This window comes from Cotesia glomerata, unplaced genomic scaffold, assembly GCF_020080835.1.
Source record: "Cotesia glomerata isolate CgM1 unplaced genomic scaffold, MPM_Cglom_v2.3 scaffold_98, whole genome shotgun sequence".
NCBI lineage: Eukaryota > Metazoa > Arthropoda > Insecta > Hymenoptera > Braconidae > Cotesia > Cotesia glomerata.
The window spans coordinates 3,479-22,665 of NW_025404655.1; the positions used below are offsets into that span (position 1 = coordinate 3,479).

General features: G+C 30.3%; 2 protein-coding genes across 2 annotated transcripts; one reads left to right on the forward strand and one right to left on the reverse strand.

Moving 5' to 3' along the window:
- Positions 1 to 6,635: 6,635 nt before the first annotated feature.
- Positions 6,636 to 8,502, reverse strand: LOC123274943 (trichohyalin-like). The gene is made up of 3 exons (XM_044742754.1): positions 8,425 to 8,502; positions 8,140 to 8,301; positions 6,636 to 7,828 (listed from the first exon to the last, which is right to left on the reverse strand). Exon 3 carries the CDS (start codon positions 7,811 to 7,813, stop codon positions 7,055 to 7,057), a length of 759 nt encoding a protein of 252 aa, XP_044598689.1. The 5' UTR covers positions 7,814 to 7,828; positions 8,140 to 8,301; positions 8,425 to 8,502; the 3' UTR covers positions 6,636 to 7,054.
- A 4,405-nt stretch (positions 8,503 to 12,907) lies between these two features.
- On the forward strand, positions 12,908 to 18,845 carry LOC123274944. The gene is made up of 4 exons (XM_044742755.1): positions 12,908 to 13,726; positions 14,198 to 14,431; positions 15,904 to 15,963; positions 16,458 to 18,845. The coding sequence occupies exons 1-4, from the start codon at positions 13,625 to 13,627 to the stop codon at positions 18,672 to 18,674; spliced, it is 2,613 nt and encodes an 870-aa protein (XP_044598690.1). The 5' UTR covers positions 12,908 to 13,624; the 3' UTR covers positions 18,675 to 18,845.
- Positions 18,846 to 19,187: the final 342 nt, after the last annotated feature.

Genomic DNA, 19,187 nt, shown 5'->3' on the forward strand with positions numbered 1-19,187 from the left:
TATTATTTTTCTACAAATAATTATTCTTATAATTATATTATTAATCAATTATTTGTCTGATTTGAATTTAAATAAACCGCTAATTTATATCCTATGTAGATGGCGGCATGTGCTGCTACATTGTGATATCATATCACGGTTTAGCTGAATCGCGACTGGCGCCGCCTCGCGAGCACTGACGATAGCCCTTTTGATAGCGCTAAATTGAACATTAGATCTATTTATATTTATAAGAAAATTTTGGGAAAACCCCACAACCTAAGTCTAGAGTTTTAGCCATTAGTAAAAAAGGTTATTGTTAAAATGTATTTTTACTCTCTGAAAATTTATCACAATAGACTAGGAATAATAAGATAGTAAAGAGGATTAAGTCATAAATATATAAATTTACTACCTAACTGCTCTCGACCTAAGTAATTATAGAAATTAGAAAATATATTTTCATTTCTTAAGAAATATAAAATGTTGTATAAAAAAAAAATGCGAGAAAATAGTCTGAGCCGACTAGTGACCCTCATTTATGACGAGTCTAGCTCAACCACTCAGTCCGGTAAATTCCCAGAGATGATGAAACTTCGGACAACTCTGCTAGCGAGCCCAGGTAGTTCAACAACGGTCGGAAAGGACGAGTACCTGAGTAGGAGTACAGCTAGGACCCAATAGGAAAGGAGAGGGACCAATCAACGTTGCCAAAAGGCCAGTACAGCGGAATACTCGGATGGTAGGGAGAGTCGCCCCCGCCACTTCTAGTGCTAGGAGTCGGACTTAGACATATTTGAGAAATATCAGAATATTATTCGAGCTCAGACCTATCACCTCGTTTCTAATTTTGTGTAAAGTCTTTTGAATACATATTTCAATTTAGTTAACTTAATTCCGTTCAAAAATTTATTTAATTTATATTCACATATTATCATCTTCCTCATCCTATAAATTCCCGTTGATAAAGTTGAGTATTTCAATATTCCCGGGCGAATCAAAGACCACGTCGGTAACTTTAAATTTAAATCAAGATTTCCATCGTTGTCCACCAGGAGAAGGACATAACAAATTGGTGACAGTGCGGTGGGATTCGCCGACTTTAATTAGCGGGAAATTAAATCAAATTGTGAACCGAGTGAATCAGTGATAATTAAGTGCAATAATAATTGACAAAATAGCGACTTAAACAACATCCGCTAAAAACCGAACAATTCTAAAATTCAAACCTCCTCAAACGTAACCAGAACAAGCCACCACTCTCTTCGCGGGTTTTGTGCGTTTTCCCCGAAGCGTTGGGCGAATGCCGGAGCTGGGTGATTACTCTTATCGCACACGACAATCTGTAATCACGGGCGCAACCTAACATTGAGAAGGAACTATCCAACTTCAATCAAGGACTCATCTCCAGGAATACCAAGAAAACCATCAGCAAGGCGCAACCACATCCAGAAAAGGTCATCAGCACAAGCATCAAAAAATAAGTAGACCTACGATCATTATTATTTAAGTTTGAATTTGTATAATTTATTTGTAATTAATTGCTATCTGGGTCGATCTTATGCATCTTATAATTTAAAATAAGTGATTAGACTTTTAAATAACTAGAAATTGATAAATCCCTGAATAATTTCTCGAATATTACGCTTCAACTCCATATTTTATTGTTATAATATTTTTTAATCATGCATCGCGTAAAGAATACTCGAAGTCACGCAGCTGCTGCCCGAAAAAAGAGCATCCCTATTAACGTTCCACCATCTAGAAGCACTCGTCGCCGCGCACCACCGAACACCTCGTCAGAACCAACTACTAGTAATTCGCGCGAAAATCTTTCCACCAACAACGAGCAACAGATTCTTACAATAACGACACCGTCATCTGTAGTCCCTAGTACATCCTCACCAGTATCATCGGATATATCATCGTCTATTGTCCCCAGCACGTTACCAAACGCTCTTGTACCATCCACAATTCCATCTAACGCTCTTGTACAACACCACTACCCATCCGTAAATAGTTATACTAATCAACAATTTCCTACGCGATCTTATTTTGACTTAAAAACTGCTATTACTCAAATACCAGATTTCTGTGATGATAGCGACGAACGGTGTACTCTTTCTAATTTTATTACTGCGTGTAAAGAGACCTATGATGTAGTTAGCCCCGTCGATCAACCTCTCTTGCTATTAATAATAAAAAGTAAAATTAAAGGTCGTGCTAAATCTTTAATTTCTAATCTCGGAACACCGGGTAGTCTTGAAACTCTATTTAGTTGGCTGAAGCAAGCATTCGGACGGTCATTCGACGATGAACGCGCTCAAGAAGAATTACGAAAACTTAGACAAAAGGACGGTGAATCTGTTGTCGCCTACGGAGCCAGAGCAGGTGAAATCCTTAGCCGTGCTCTGGAAGCCGCTAAAGAAAAATACCAACCAGCTGAACTCGTCGGAGTTAATGTTTTACTTAATCAAACCGCTGTTAACGGTTTCATAACAGGGCTTAGCACACCCCTTTTTAACGTATTCGTCTCAAAACAAAATCCAGACTCGCTTAGTAATGCTATCAATACCGCAGCTGCCGTAGAAAGAAAATATGACAGTAGAAATGAATTGCTCGGGACAGATAACGCGAATCATCAACCTAACAACGCCAGCATTCACGTGATGAACGCAGATAATTTTCGATGTTACGAATGTGGAGAAACAGGACATCTTCGCAATAACTGTCCAGTTCTTATTAAAAGAAAGGAAAGTTATTACCATGATCGACGAAAAAACGGGGACAGAAAATACAATAGAGACAAGAAATACGACCGACACCATCGCGAACAACGCTCAGACCGTCGAAGGTCTGATTATAAATCTAGTAAAAGCAATTCTTTAAACGAGAAAGATGCCCAACGGAGGAACGCGACGCGGGGCACGGATATAGTAGCGTTCAAGACCTTCAGGATCAATTACGACTTCGAAATAAATAATTTATCTAATCTACCAGTTATATCTTTTAACGATAAAATATTTAAGAATAATTCTGCAGACCTTTTAATCGACACTGGAGCTCAATTAAATTTAATTAAACAAAATGCCGTTTCCCCAGATATTCTCTTAGATAAAAATAAAATCTTTTATTTAACTGGTATTGGTTCTGGCATGATTCGCACTTGTGGTGAAATCACGACACGTATCCGCAATGTAGAGATAAAATTTCATGTAGTCAATGATTCTTTTCCCATTAGTCAATCGGGCATACTCGGCATATCATTTCTGCGAAAACAAGACGCGGTATTAACCTTTAAAGATAACTTACCTGGGCATTTAATTCTTGGCGAAAATATAATTAATTTTATTGAACCCCAATCGTATGACCTTCCACCTAGAACCAAGAAACTTTTAACAATCCCCGTACAGGATAATGGCCTAGATAGCGGCTACATCAAGCGTATAAATACCGGTCCGGGTGTTTATTTAGGAGAAGCTATAACTGATGTTCGTGACGGCTTTGCAAAAATTTTTGCTATTAACTCTACCACCGAGCATATCAATATAACTATTCCTCCCGTTGAAATAGAAGAATTTGAACTTGCACCACCTTTACCACGATCATCCCGCTCAGCAATGTCTGATAAACAATCCGATCAAATCAATGCCGAAAGATTAAACCGAATATGTGAACTCGTAGATTTAAAAGGGCTTAACGAGATAGAAAGGGCTAGTATAATACAGATTATCTACGACAACCCCTTCCAGTTTCACCTCCCTAACGACAAGCTCGGATCTACAACGGTTCTCAAACATAAAATTACTACCACTGATGAAGTTCCCATTAACACCAAACAATATAGATTTCCCCAAATACACAAACAAGAACTCCGAGATCAGGTCGATAAACTATTGAAAGATGATATAATTAGACATTCAGATTCTTCCTATAACTCTCCTGTATGGTTAGTCCCTAAACGCCCTGGACCCTCTGGTGCCCCTCGCTGGAGAATGGTCATCGACTATCGCGGGTTAAACGAGAAAACAATCAGCGATGCCTATCCCTTACCTAATATTACTGACATTCTCGACCAACTTGGAGGAGCCAAATATTTTACCATTCTTGATCTCGCTTCCGGATTCCATCAAATTGAAATGGACCCTCCTCACAGACATAAGACCGCCTTCTCAACACCTTACGGTCACTACGAATTCAATCGCATGCCGTTCGGATTAAAAAATGCCCCAGCCACCTTTCAAAGGCTCATGGATCGTATTCTCTCTGGTCTTCAAGGAATTGAATTATTTGTTTACATGGATGACATTGTCATTTATGCTAGTTCTATCAAAGAACACTCTCAAAAATTGAAAACCTTGTTGAGTAGATTACAATGTGCCGGATTAGCTCTATCGCCTGAAAAGTGTCATTTCCTTCGACGCGAAATCGGGTATTTGGGCCATATCATCTCCAATGATGGAGTTAAACCTGACCCACAAAAGATAAAAGCTGTCAAAGAGTTCCCAGTTCCTCAGACTAGAAAGAAGATCAAATCCTTCCTCGGTCTTATCGGTTATTATCGACGTTTCATCAAAGATTTTGCGAAAATTGCCAAACCACTCACCCATCTATTGAAGCTTGATACCCCTTTTGTATGGACCGAAACTCAACAAAAGGCATTTGGAACCCTCCGAGATATAATTTGCTCTGAACCTCTATTGCAGTATCCTGATTTTTCGCAACCTTTTATTGTCACCACTGACGCTTCTAATTATGCTCTTGGCGCCGTATTAAGTCAAGGACCTATCGGCTCAGATCTCCCAATCTCTTTTGCATCAAGGACATTATCCCCATCAGAAATAAATTACTCTACTACTGAAAAGGAATTATTAGCTGCACTTTTTGCAGTAAAGCAATTTAGACCATACCTCTTTGGACGTAAATTTACCCTGGTTACTGATCACAGGCCCTTAACATGGTTGAAGAATACAAAAGATCCTAATTCTAAGTTAGCTCGCTGGCGGATAAAATTGAACGACTTTACGTACGACGTAGTCTACAAGCCTGCCCTTGTGGAAAAATTTCTCAGAATAAACTCGAAAAAATTTTTATTTAGTATGAATAATAATTCTGAAATTTTTAAATTCTCTTAGAAACTCTGAAAAAGTATTATTGAGTCAAAAAAACCTTTTATTTGACTTAATAAGTCAGAGTATTTGCAAGATTTGGGACTCTGCCAGAAGAGTTAGTAAGAGTTAATTAAGCTTATCGTAGAAAAGTTGTGCGGCTTCGGAAAAAGTTATTCAGAGATTTTATGAGTAATTAAAGCTTTCCATGAAAAATTTGTGCGGCTGCTGGAAGAGTTATTCAGAGATTTTCTTAGTTAATAAGTTTTTCTGGAGAAAATGTGTGCGGCTACTGGAAAAGTTATTCAGAATTATTCTGAGTTATTAAGATATTAAGTAGATAATCAGTATCATTTTAAAAAGAATTATTCAGAGTTCTTATTTGTTAGTGAATCTTTTAACAAATAAATAATATGGGAATAAAAATAATTGTTTAGAGTTTTTAGACTTTATCAATACTTCCATCAGAAAATTTTTGTAGTTTCTACAGAAATTATCCTCAATTTTTACCAAAAAATTAAATTCTAGGAAAAAAATTTTTTTGCTGAAAAAAAAGTGAATGTTAATACAATAACTTATTAAGGTTATTAATTATAATCTATATTACTCCTATATATATATATATATATATATATATATATATATATATATATATATATATATATATATATATATATATATATATATATATATATATAATCCAAGTTTAAATATAATTGACGGTAAATTATTTAAGTGTTTATGAAATTAATATTTGAATATTTATTACTCCCATCATATTATAATTTTTCTTAAACAATTACATGTATCACTCAATTACAAACTCAAAGTTGGCATATAATATTTTTTTTTAACTTTAAAAGAACATAAATTGTTTTTAAATAAATATTTTAATAATAATACATCAAATAATTATGTCCTATGGACTATTTAAAAAAAATCGATACATTTTTTTTTTTTTAATTGTATAGAAAATATTGTTGAAAATGGTGAAAAAAAATACTGTGAAAGTTTGAGCTCTATATTAATATTAAGAAGTGTCGCATCGTGAATTTCAATTTCCCATTCAAATAACATGGGAACAGTGTTTTCTTGGATTTTCGAATTCTATAACTCACGTTAGAGATAATATTTTTAAATGATCAAAGCTTATTTTGATAGAAAATTTTACGCTCTACAAAAAAGGTGTTACACAGTTTTTCGATATATTGATTTTTTCAAAAGTTATTTAACATAGAAGTTGGATCGGTCTAAAATTTTTACATTTTTCATTTCCCGAAGCAACCATCAACCTTATGAAAAAATTTTATGTGACATTTTTTGTAGAGAATTCAATTTCCTATAAGTTATTTCTTAAGAAGTTTTTGATATTTTTTACATATCGTAAGTTTTCTGCAAAAAAACAAAACATTAATTTTAAGCAGTAAAATGACACTTTTTTTAAAAAATTTTTAGTTTTTTGCAGGTAACTTACGAAATGTAAAAAATGTCACAAACTTCTTAAAAAATATGTTATAGGAAATTGAATTCTCTACAAAAAATGTTACATAAAATTTTTTAATAAAGTTGATGGTTGCTTCGGGAAATAAGAAAATGTAAAAATTTTAGATCGATCCAACTTCGATGTTAAATAACTTTTGAATAAATAAATATATCGAAAAAATGTAGAAAACCGTTTTTGTCGAGCGTAAAATTCTCTATAAGAATAAGTTTTGATCATTCAAAAATATTATCTCTAACGTGAGTTACAAAATTCGAAAATCTAAGAGAACGTTGTTCTCATGTTATTTAGATGGGAATTTGAAATTCACGATGCGACACCTCTTAATACTAATATTCAGAGCTGAAACTTTCACAGTATTTTTGTTCACAATTTTTCACATTTTCTATATAATTGAAAAATAAGAAATTTGTCGATTTTTTTTAAACAGTCTAGTGTCGTATTCTCTAATATTTGGTTGTTTACTTTATAGTGCCAATTTTTTTTTGGCAGAAGTTATTGCTCGGCCTAAATATGTATTCATTTTTTTAAGTTCTATTCGCGTTCTTTCTTCTGAATAATTGCGATCTGTTAAGAAACTTTCAAAATGATATGACAATAACTCGATCTTCCTAGGCGTAAAAACTTGTCTGTTACCGGTATTTTTCTGTTTTCTAACCACTTTTCCAATCAGAACGTTCCGCGGCCACATGGCATCCACCATACCGGTGATAAATTTCGCTGGAGTATCAGCGTTGCAGGCATCACGATATGCAGCACTTGAAATGTAAAAATTATCACCAACAAGAAATTGATCGTTTTGTAAGTAATTAGCATTTCTGTTTTGCAGTCGCTGTTGCCGAATCTGAGCCTCCAGTAATCGATGCTGCTGATTTATTCGCAATTCATTACGGTGACGGGGACCCTCCGGTCTTCTAATTACTTGCTGATCTTGTACTATTGGTCTTTGAGCTAACCCTTGCTCTGGTACGACGTCCAGCTGCCGTTCTAACTCTTGTTGCCGTTCTAACTCTTGTTGCCGTTCTAACTCTTGTTGCCGTCCTAACTCTTGTTGCCGTTCTAACTCTTGTTGCCGTTCTAACTCTTGCTGCCGTTCCAATTCTTCTTGCTGCTGTTCTAACTCTTGCTGTCGTTTCAAATCGTTGAATTGATCCGGTTTTAATCCTACATTTTGTTGGTTGACTACATGAATCTTCGACCCTTGCTTGTCAGAAACTTCTGTCATCGTTGTGCCGCCATTCTAATAATTAAACATATTTATCAAATCAATCAACTTATTTCAATCAATAATTTATTATTAGATATGAAAAAATTTTAGGATGATAATAACGGTGAGATTTCTATGAAATTGATCTACTACAGAATTACTTATTTATAACTATAATGTATCAGAAATTGTGTCTCATTAAAAGCACAAAAATATCGAGAATAGATCGAAATATTTTATCCATGTTCATAACAAAATCTTCTATTTTCATTGTGTATTTTCAATCAATACCGAATATTTTGTAATAAATATCACTATCAGAATATATTTAAGGAAAAACATACCTTACTACATCCAGGTTTGTTATCATATGTCTTGTTGTTAATTTTCTGTGACTGATCCGAAATTACATTTCTTAACTTCGTAATATCATCATTCTCGGAGTCATCACTGGTACTTTTCAATTCTTCCTTGTCATGGTCATCTTGTGAGGCAGTCGATGGATTCTTAAAAATAAACCAAAAAAAAAATGATTCTCAAACGTTAATTATGGCATTCATAGCAATGAAGCCGTAGTAATACTACCTTATTCTTATTTCAATTTTTTTTTTATATTATTCAATACTTACAGTTTTATTAATTTTACTATTTTCGTAAGCATCAAGAATTTCCTCAACTTTTTTTTTCTTGATAGAAACTAAATTCAATTTTTTGTTCTGAAAAATTAAAAATTTTTGAATATTAATAACTTTTAGAATATCATTCCAACCTAATGTAAATACGGAGAGAAATTACCTTTCTCACTCTTTTCGCTTTCACCGTCTCGGTTTCTTCTTCTTCTGAAGAAGATGACTCTAGAGATGACGGATTAATTTTTGGTATGCGCACACGACCAGTTGGTTCTTCCAATTCTTCAATGGAATCTGAAATGTATCATAATGAATTATTTGTGCTACAAAAAACTATATCAAAATGATTTTGAAAATACTTTCAGCTGACAATCAAATTTCAGATTGAGTTTCTAAGAATCTTATGACAAATAAAATTTATAATAAATATACAAATGTCATAGAGAATGGTATAAAACTCTTAGATATAGTTACTATTATTATTTTTTCGGAAATAGAAATTCATTCTGTCAATTGTTTTAAAATACTTATTCATGTCTTGTAGAATAGTATTTTTTATAAAGTTTAAATACCAATAATAGTATTCAAACTTTATAGTATTAGCCGTGTACAAAGCACACGGCTAATAATTTTTTAAAATTTATTTTAACAAACAATTTGTTTACAAGATTTTTTTTTTCTATTCCACTTACAGAAATTTTGAAAAACTTCGAATCTAATTTTTTTTATAAAAATTTATGAATTAAAAGAAATTCTTAAAAATTTCAGATGTTTGCTGACTTTAGTGTGATAAATTTGATTGATCAAGTCAACATTTCAAACCTTTATAAATTACTTTAATATGTAAAAGAAAAAGTACACGTACACCAAGAATAAAAGGACTTATAAAAACATTTTCTTTATGATAATACATTCGTTTTTTTTTTTTAATGAAAAAATAAATATTTCTCTACTTAAAGACTTGAGCAGTATTTGTGAATAACAGAAATTTGAATAAGATTTAAAATAAAATACATTTCAGAACACTAAATCTCAAAAAAAATTCGTTACCAACATTATTCAGTTTCATTTCAAACCTTATTAAATCCATTACTTACAGAAGAAAAAATAATTCACTAGGCAATAAACGTTGTTAATTTATAAAAAAAAATTAATAGTCTGCGACGTTAACGACATAAGGAATCCAATATTCTTTTAAATTGTTAAAATTTTTCTAATTACTATATTAAATCAGATTTCCTCAATGAAAATTGAACATATGTAGAAACTGAAGCTTGCAAACATCTTGTAAATTTACCTTCGTAGAAACATGAATTTACAAAAAAAAAAAAATTTTGTAAACAATTACATATATCTACAATTTATACTTTATTTCAGTTTTTAATAAAAAAAAAAAAAAAAAAATAGTTATATACTTTCTTTGTTTTCACTTACCAGACACAAGAAGTATAGCACATTTATATTTTATTTTTCCATCATCATAACGATAAATATGTGATTTTGGATACGTATCGTATTTTTCAAAATCCAAGATGAAACACGTTTCTAATATTTTCTTTTCATTTGATTCTAACGGTAATAATACTAATGCATGACTCATTGTTATTATTTTTTAATTAGTCCACAACTTATTTTAATAGATACTTATGAATAAAATACTCATTAACCGAGCGTGCTGGACCACAGATCACCGAATACTAATAATAAATTATAGTATCGACAGTGTCGATTCGACACCACGAAAGTATTTTTTGTAGTCCCTTGCCCCTACCACTAATTTCCCCATCGACACGTGCGTAAACCTTGTAGATAGACTGCAGACAAACAAGTGAATGACTGCTCTCTCCTACGTAATATGTCCGTCTGTGGTGTCACGTGAACTTGAAATACTAAAACACAATGCTAATATAGGATACGATGTCTTTACACTGCTACTATTATCCCTTATTAGAAAAAGAGATTTAAAAAGATTAAACCCATGTTAAAAGTATACCTATATAGTATCCACATCAAATCTTTTTTAATCTTTCAAAATCGTTTTTAATCATTTCAAATCACTTTTTCTAATCAGGGATATGCAACCAATATTTTGTATTTGATATATATATATATATGTATATGGGGTATTCCATGCCAAATCGACCACTCTTGAACCCGACCCCTTTAGATTTAGCTAAAACTTTTCTATTCTTTTATTATAAAATAGTTGAATTACATTTATTTTGTGATAGAAATAAAGTTTACGAAAAAAAAAATTTTTTTTTATTTTCGAAAATCCGACAATTTTTTTCTCAATCAAATAAAAAAAATATAAAAAAAGTTCGGCCCACTCCGGGATGAGCGGGAATAGTTGTCAAATTGATTATAGTTTCTTTTGAGAAAAAAAATAAAAAAAAAAAAAAATGACATACTTTGAAAAAAAAACGATTTTACTCGAAAAACACGAATATTTAGTCGAATTTATTGTATTTAATTTTTTATTCGTATTTATTCAAAAAGTACATTTAAAAAAAAAAATTTTGAAAAAAAAAAAAAAGTACCCAAAGGTCAATGTCCAAAAAAGTTATGGTTATTTGAAAATAAAAAAGCCATTTTTTTGAAAAATTCATAACTTTTTTTGGGTTGGATAATAAAATTTGAAAAAATGTCTTTCAAAGGGTAGAAAAGAATAGAAAAGTTTCAGCTAAATCTAAAGGGGTCGGGTTCAAAAGTGGTCGATTTGGCATGGAATACCCCATATATATTAGACTGTTTCAAAAAAATTGACAATTTTTTTTTCTTTATTACATCGAAAATATTGTTGCAAATGGTGAAAATATTTTCTATATAATTAAAAAATAAAAAATTGATCGATTTTTTTGAGACGGTCTAATATAAATATATATATATATATATATATATATATATATATATATATATATATACATATCCAACTAAAATTCAAATAATGCGGCTTTTTATTGCTTGAGGGATGCTTGATAAAAAATATTTGACATTTAACATTATGACAAAAAGTAAAATGAATGAACGTACTAAAAATGTCGCTGTAGTTATAGCTATGTTACTCTACACGATAACCTTGATATTATTTGTTATATTTCTTAACTTTCGTTGAGCCAATAAAAGCGAGAAATTTATTTTTTTACAAAACTGATGTAAGCGTCATCTAAAATTAGTAATAAATGATAAAAATTTTTTTCACCTTTTCAAAAAATTTTCTTAAGTTTCATTCAATTATTTTCTTTTCCAGTTCTTATTTTCAATTTATACGTTTTCAAATTTTATGAATCTAGATAGTTATTTTCATTTTATTTGTAATTTTACTTAACATTTTTGTTCTTGAGTGCACAAAAAAAAAAAAACAAAATTTACGAAAAACTGTAGGTTTCTCGAAGTGAACTAATTTATTATTTTGTATTACACTTGGTTAGTGTTGAAATATTGAGCTCGTCTACAAAAATTATTCTCTTTTATAACATTATATTTTTCGTAACAATATTAGTTCTTATTTAGAAGTAAAAGTTTTTTTTAGAGTAACATTTGGTAAACACATTGCCACCCTTGAAAAAGGTTTTATTTTATTATTCAGAGAAGTAAATAATAAAGTGTTCGAACTACGAGTCATAAAACTAGGTATAATGCAACCATTGTGTAGACTAAGAATATTACAAGATGTTTAAGGAACAACCATAGTAATATAGTTGTATGCAGTTAGTTCTCTCTGGTCCTTGGTATGATTATATTAAGACATACTTCCGAAAAACTCTCTTTTAAAATAAAAGACAATCTATCTAATTCTGAACTCTTCAATTGTTCAATAAATACACCTTTACTTTTATCCATAATCCCAACAGTTAGCATAATAAAAAACTCATGGATTTTCTACCAATTAGTCTCTGAATTTCAACGTGTATTTTTTCGTGTTATTTGTAAGCTTTATTTCAGTTTCATTTAAGGCAAAAAAATTCACATTTAAAAATCAACGGCTTATAAAAAAACTACAAATTTATTGGAATTTGACTTTTGAAAATTATTTTTTTTTTTTTTTTTCGGAAAAACTTAGTCAATTTATATTTATATATTCCAACTGTAGATTTTACTTTATTATTAAAGTAGAAAAATCAAAATATTGTTTCTATTTATTTAAAAAATACTGAGAATAATATAAATATTTTGTAATTTCATTCGTTATGATACAAGAGAAAATATAAATATACAGAGATAAATATTATTTTGTAACAAGCATACTATCTCGAGACATATTATTATAATCTTAGTCATTATCTAAACACAAGTTTATGTTATTATGATTGTTGAGAGTTTTGTTCGAACCTTACAAGACTTTTTAAAAATAAATGAACAGCAAGAATAACATTAATTTTATCAACTTAAATTAGATATATGAATTAACTTGAAAAAACTTGATATTACTCGTTAATAAAAATAGTTTTAATTAATAAAATAAAAGAAATTCACTGTCCTTACTCACCGAGCAAAACACAATTTTGATATTCATTTATTAAGCTACAACGAATTTAAATAAATATTTATTAAGAAAATAAACTGACAGCGTGCCCCACCACAAATAATTAAATAATAATACAGAACTACGGTTTGGACACTCAAATTTTTCCGTGTAGCCTATGCCTAAGCCCCATGCCCCATACCCCCACTACTAATTTTAGAAATAATGCGTTTGTAGACCCAGCAGACAGACCGCAGACGGAGAAGTGAGTGGCCTCTCTTACATCACGTGCGCACCGTTGGTGTCACAGGAACTTGAAATAATATATCAATGTTTTTATATCGATATTATATTTTCAAGTATTACTTAGTGCTTTTAAACATAAATTTTTTCGAATTTATGTTCATTTACGAACGTGTTTCATTAGTGAGGTTGAAGTTGAAAATTGTTTTTATTTTAAATACTGTGCAATTTATCATCACCATCATGAATGGTGAAAGTTTTATGTAATATTTTATTATCAAAGTGTTAATAATAATGAATAAAAGTCGATAATAAGAACTGAAAATTCAAAGTATTGATACGAATGTGGCTCGATAGAATTTAAAAATTGCTTTGATTTTAGTTTTTATAAAGTAACTTTTTAACTGTGATTCAAATACGTTGAAGATGAGTCTTATTACTTAATAGTAAGATATTTAGTTATTCATAAGTAGTTGTAAATTAAATACAAATATGAAACGAGGGCCATATAAATCCCATTTTGCTTATGATGGTGACGGCGTTATCCCTCGGTCAACTTTTTATAGGAAATTGGCTAAATATCAACGCATCCACGTAAGTAATATGAATTTAAGAAACAAAAAAAAAATAATTAACTTAACAACAAATTTTATTGCATAATTTTCTGTTTAAATTCTGATTCTAGTTCAGAAAGTTGAATTTCGCTAGATATATTCAAGTTTTGTAAAATTTTAAGGTTCGAAATATTATATAACCTAATCGACTTATAACATAAATTTTTATATAAATTTGCGAAAAAAATTTCATTGAAAATTAGCTGGTTGACAAAATTACAAGTTTTCTAAATTCCAACAATGTCATACCGTCGTAGATTTTAATTTAAATAAATATTTGGCTATGTGCTAAATTCAAAATGTCTATTTAGTCTAAACTTTTCATTTATACGAATTGTCTTTTACGGTAAAGTATTTTTTTTTTTTAATATTGAAAGTAAAATTTTGTTAGAGTATGTAAAAAATTATTGATGTTATTTGTATAGTTATAGTTTACACTTTTACATTGCAGGTTGCAAATGATAATCAAATCCCTTACGACAATGATGATAATATATGCGAAGTTAATCCATTACTTCATGAAGAAATTGTTAATGATAACTTGATACAAATGGATGGTGTTGATGAAATGATTGTTCCTCTAACTGATGATCAATACAGTTCAATTATAGTAAATACAGAACCAGCATCATGGATAAATGAAGAATATGATAAAGAAACTTTAGACAGGGAAATCTGGTTTGATGTAAGTTATTTGATTTTATCTTAAAAATGAAAAAAATCGTACAACCTATAACATCTATAGAGATTGTTCAATAGTATTACTATTATATAGTACTGTGTAGTCTAAATACAGCATACACGTGAGTTTCATTAGACTCAAAGAGTATAATAATAATAGTAATTAATAGTAACTGGCAGTCACTATGTAACTGGCAAGAATTACGAATTATAAATGAATTAAATTTGACTTAATTTCTTTTCGATATTTTCGGTTACAATGCACGCATACATTGGGTACTTTTGAAATGAATAAAAAAATTTGTTTCTATTTTAAGAAAAAAATATTAATAATTTTATGAAGAAATTCGACAAAAGCACTGTATAAAACCGATAAACTATTCAAAACTTGACATAAAAATTTGATTATCATGAAAAAATGAACATAATTGTGGTAAAGCACTGATTCCCGTGTTAATCCTTCTGATGATAGCAAATTTCAGTATTAAAATTACTTTTAAAGTCAAAAATCGCCTATCATAAAATTTTCCGTATTTTATTAATTCCATGGATTCCATGGATTAATTCTTGACAAAAACAAAGTTTATCTGGCGCTCAATTCTAGTCTACTTATAAATATGCTAAATGGAGAGATTAGTAATATCTTTTAAATAGAAATTACTCATCAAAAAAGCACATTTTGTCATACAAACATATATGAGACGAAACATTACTTCTCTATTATTATTTTTGTTAGCATTATTATTTAAAATATTGTGTCACAGATGCCATAACTGAATATACCGGCAAAAGGTGCCGGTGAAAAGGCCTGAAGGCGTATGAGAAAATTTTTTTTTACCTGAAAAAACGGGAACTAAAAAAAAAGTATTTTTCTGAACAAGAACTTTCTTTTTTTTAATTTCTACATGTGTTAGGCAAAAGAAAAAAAAAATATATTCTTATATGCCTTTATTGCTTCGGGTTAACTTTTCGTACTCCCTTATGGCGTCTGTAACGCGACATGTTTTCTCTAACGCGCTGAAAAATATACAATTGCAAAGACGTTTCTTATTATCTTTGCAGAAAGATTTTTCACATTTAGAAAAACATACTTGTTAAACCGAAAATTTCTTTTTGTACAAATTTAGGGGTTCTTTTCATGCTGTAAAGGCATTAGAATAATTTAACACCCTTTATGATATCTGTTAAGCGATTAATATAGAGAAAAAAAAAATTTAAAAAGTTACAGCTTATATCGTGATAAGTGTCGCTTCAGAAACGAAACTGGAAAAAGAACAGCTTAAAATACCATTTTTCTAAATTCAATTTCAAATATTAATCTTTAAATTTTTAAAATGTTACTTTTTCAAGATAACAAAATTTACAGATGAAACTTTAATTTGTCCACTTTTTTTTTCCGAAGCGCTACATTACGTTAAAAACTGTAATTTTTGGAATTTTTTTTTTCCGTGTAAATAACTTTATCTGTTTTTACAGGCTGAAGACTTGCCATCAGCTGTAGATTATGATATGGATTACATTGATGAGCCTAGTCAGGTAAATATGGATTTTTGTAAAAGAATTTATTGTGCTTATATTTTAATCATATAAAAAATTGAAATACTTACGTTGCCTTCACTGATTACTATCCCGGTATTTTGCATTTAAAAAAATTTTTTTTAAATTTAGTATTGAGTTAAATAGATGAAATAATTATGATCGAGTGTAATAATAACTCAAAAGTGAATAATATGGTAAATTTGTGATGGAAAGAAAATCGTTATAAAAAGCTTGTGATCAAAAATATTTAAAGTTCATTAGTAATCACCTATAATGAAATGTGCTCTTTATGTAATTTATTTACTTTTGATCTTAAACCAATATTATTCATACATGCGGTAAAATTTAAATACTTCAATTCATCGTATCGTGAGAACATGGTTTAACAACATCTCTTCTCTTTAAATTTTATTTACAATTTTGTTCCTTGGTCGTTATATTGATGAATACAATAAAAAAATGTAATTAATTGTTCTTTTTTTTACTTACAGTATTATGATAAAAGAAATTGCACTGATCATGATTATGAAAAAACCCTCTGTGGTTGCACGACTATTACACAAGGAGAAGCATTATTGATGACACTAACACTTGGAGCTGAAGAATCACTTACCTGGAAAACTATAACTGCAATCCTATCATTGATTAATACGTTATTCCAAAACAATGTAGTTCCTGCTTCAAAGTATAAGATATTTCAAACACTGCAGTTGAATGAAAATATAGTAGTATATCATCCGTACTGTGACGAGTGTTTCTTTTATTTCGGTGCTAAGGAGAAATTCGATAAGAAAAATTTGGTATGCGAAATTTGCAATAATAATGGTATCGATTCAGATATTGGTTATTTTTTGACGTTTGATATCTCTTCACAATTAAAATCAACATTAGAAGACCCTGAAGTTCAACAAGTTGTAATGAAGCGTTTCCAATGCAATCAAAATAAAGAATCAGAAAATGATTTGCACAGTATGAGTGATGGTCATGTGTATAAGAAATTATCAATGCAACTTAATTCTCCTTCGGATAAATATAATTTCACGTACACCTTTAACACGGATGGGTGCCAACCATCGAAGTCGAGCAAACTTTCGATATGGCCTATATTCGCTTGTATTAATGAGTTACCTTCAAAATTACAGTCAAAACATATGATTATGACGGGACTATGGGTTGATAAAAAAGAACCAGACATGTTACTTTTTTTAAAACCGTTTGTTGATGAAGCTAATAAATTATCCGATGAAGGTGTCAAATGGAAGTTGGGAGATCAAACAATAACCAGCAAGTTTATTCCACTGTGTGCTGTGACTGACTCCGTTGCTAGATGTAAAATCCTCAACATGAAGCAATACAATGGGACCTACGGTTGCACATTCTGTGAACATCCAACACAACGTGTCGATAACAATCTAAAGTTTCCAATATCCACTAATGTCCCAAAATCTCGAACTGACGAGTCAATCAAAGCGAATATGGTACTTGCGAGTGCGAACGAATATGGTAATGATATTATGGGTGTTTGGGGACCATCACCACTGATGAATTTAAATTATTTTAATTTAGTTGATGGAATGTCACCAGACTACATGCATGCCCTTCTACTAGGTGTAGTAAAGCAGCACACTGAAATATTGCTATCGTCATTTGGTGAAGAGTACTATGTTGGTAATCCAAACCAACTTGAAGCAATAAATAAAAAACTCCTAGATTTTAAACATCCCAGTTGCATAACGCGATCACCAAGACAGTTAACCGAAAGAGATATGTGGAAAGCAACAGAATGGCGCTCATGGCTGCTTTTTTATTCCGTAATCTGCCTCACAGGAATTCTTCCTCAGAAATATGTAAATCATTTAGCTCTTTTGGTAGAAGCAGTATGTATTTTACTTAGCAACAAAATTACAAATGATGACCAAAAAATAGCTGAAACTCTAATTATCAAGTACGTAGTATATTATCAGGAATACTTCGGTGAAAAATCAATGACATATAATGTTCATTTACTTACTCACATACCGCACAGTGTTTTTAACTTAGGACCGTTACAATTCCACAACACTTTCATTTTCGAAAATGAAAATCATTTCTTATTACTATTACAAAAGAGTCCTAATAATATAAGTATTCAAATTGCAAGGCGATATTTATTCAAGAAAGCACTATTGCCGTTGAAGAATAAAATAAACTTAAGTGAAGAATTCTTCAAGTTTTGTGAGAAAAATTTAACAGGACACTTAAAGAACACTTTTGAAGTGAATGGTTGTATCTTGATTGGGAAAGGAAAAAAATATGTTTTGAATTCCAAAGAGAGAAGAATTGTGAACAGATCTGATGAATGCAAGTCATTTAATAGATTTATATACAATAGTACTCGGTATACATCGAAAACTTATCGTCTATGCCAAAAAATAAATGATTCTGTAGTACTATTAAAAGATGGTAAAGTAGGCATAATTCAAAACATTTGTTATTTTAATTGCAGTGAAAATGATAGAAAATTATTTATTTTTTATAATGAAGTTGTGATGTTGAAGAAATATTATAATTCATCAAGCGATGTAATCGTTCACCATATCGAAGAATGTTCGATCACCAATAATTTAGATTTTTGTGAAATAGAAATGATTGCAAATCCGTGTATTCTTACATTTACACAAAATAAGCATTTTGTAATTTTCATTCCGCAGGGATGCCACGGAGATTAATTTAATGTTTATATATTTATATTAATATTGTAGTGATGGATTCAATAAATATAAAAAATTAAAGCTGATAGAGTTCAAGTAAGATGTGACGATTGAAACTTATTTTAACAATTTTTTTATTCCATCAAATATTCTAAATTTTTGTATACTGTGTTGCATCTATATTTTCGTATAGCTATAACTTTTTAAAAAAATTACGAATCAAGGTGTTTGATTTTTAATTTTTGTGTTTTAAATGCAGTTTTTTCGAGAAAAAAAAACAATTTTCAAAAGTCAAATTCCAATAAATTTGTAGTTTTTTTTTAAGCCGTTGATTTTCCTAAGTTTACTATTTTTAAATATGAATTTTTATTGCCTCCAAGTTATGCTAACCAAGTGAATTCGAAACCGCTCGGTTTGCATGTAATAAAACAAGAAGTCGGTGTACTCCGAGTCTTACGAAGATAATTGTAAAATTGAATAAAGTTTTATTTGATGATACAAAATAATAAGTTAGTTTCACTTCGAGAAACC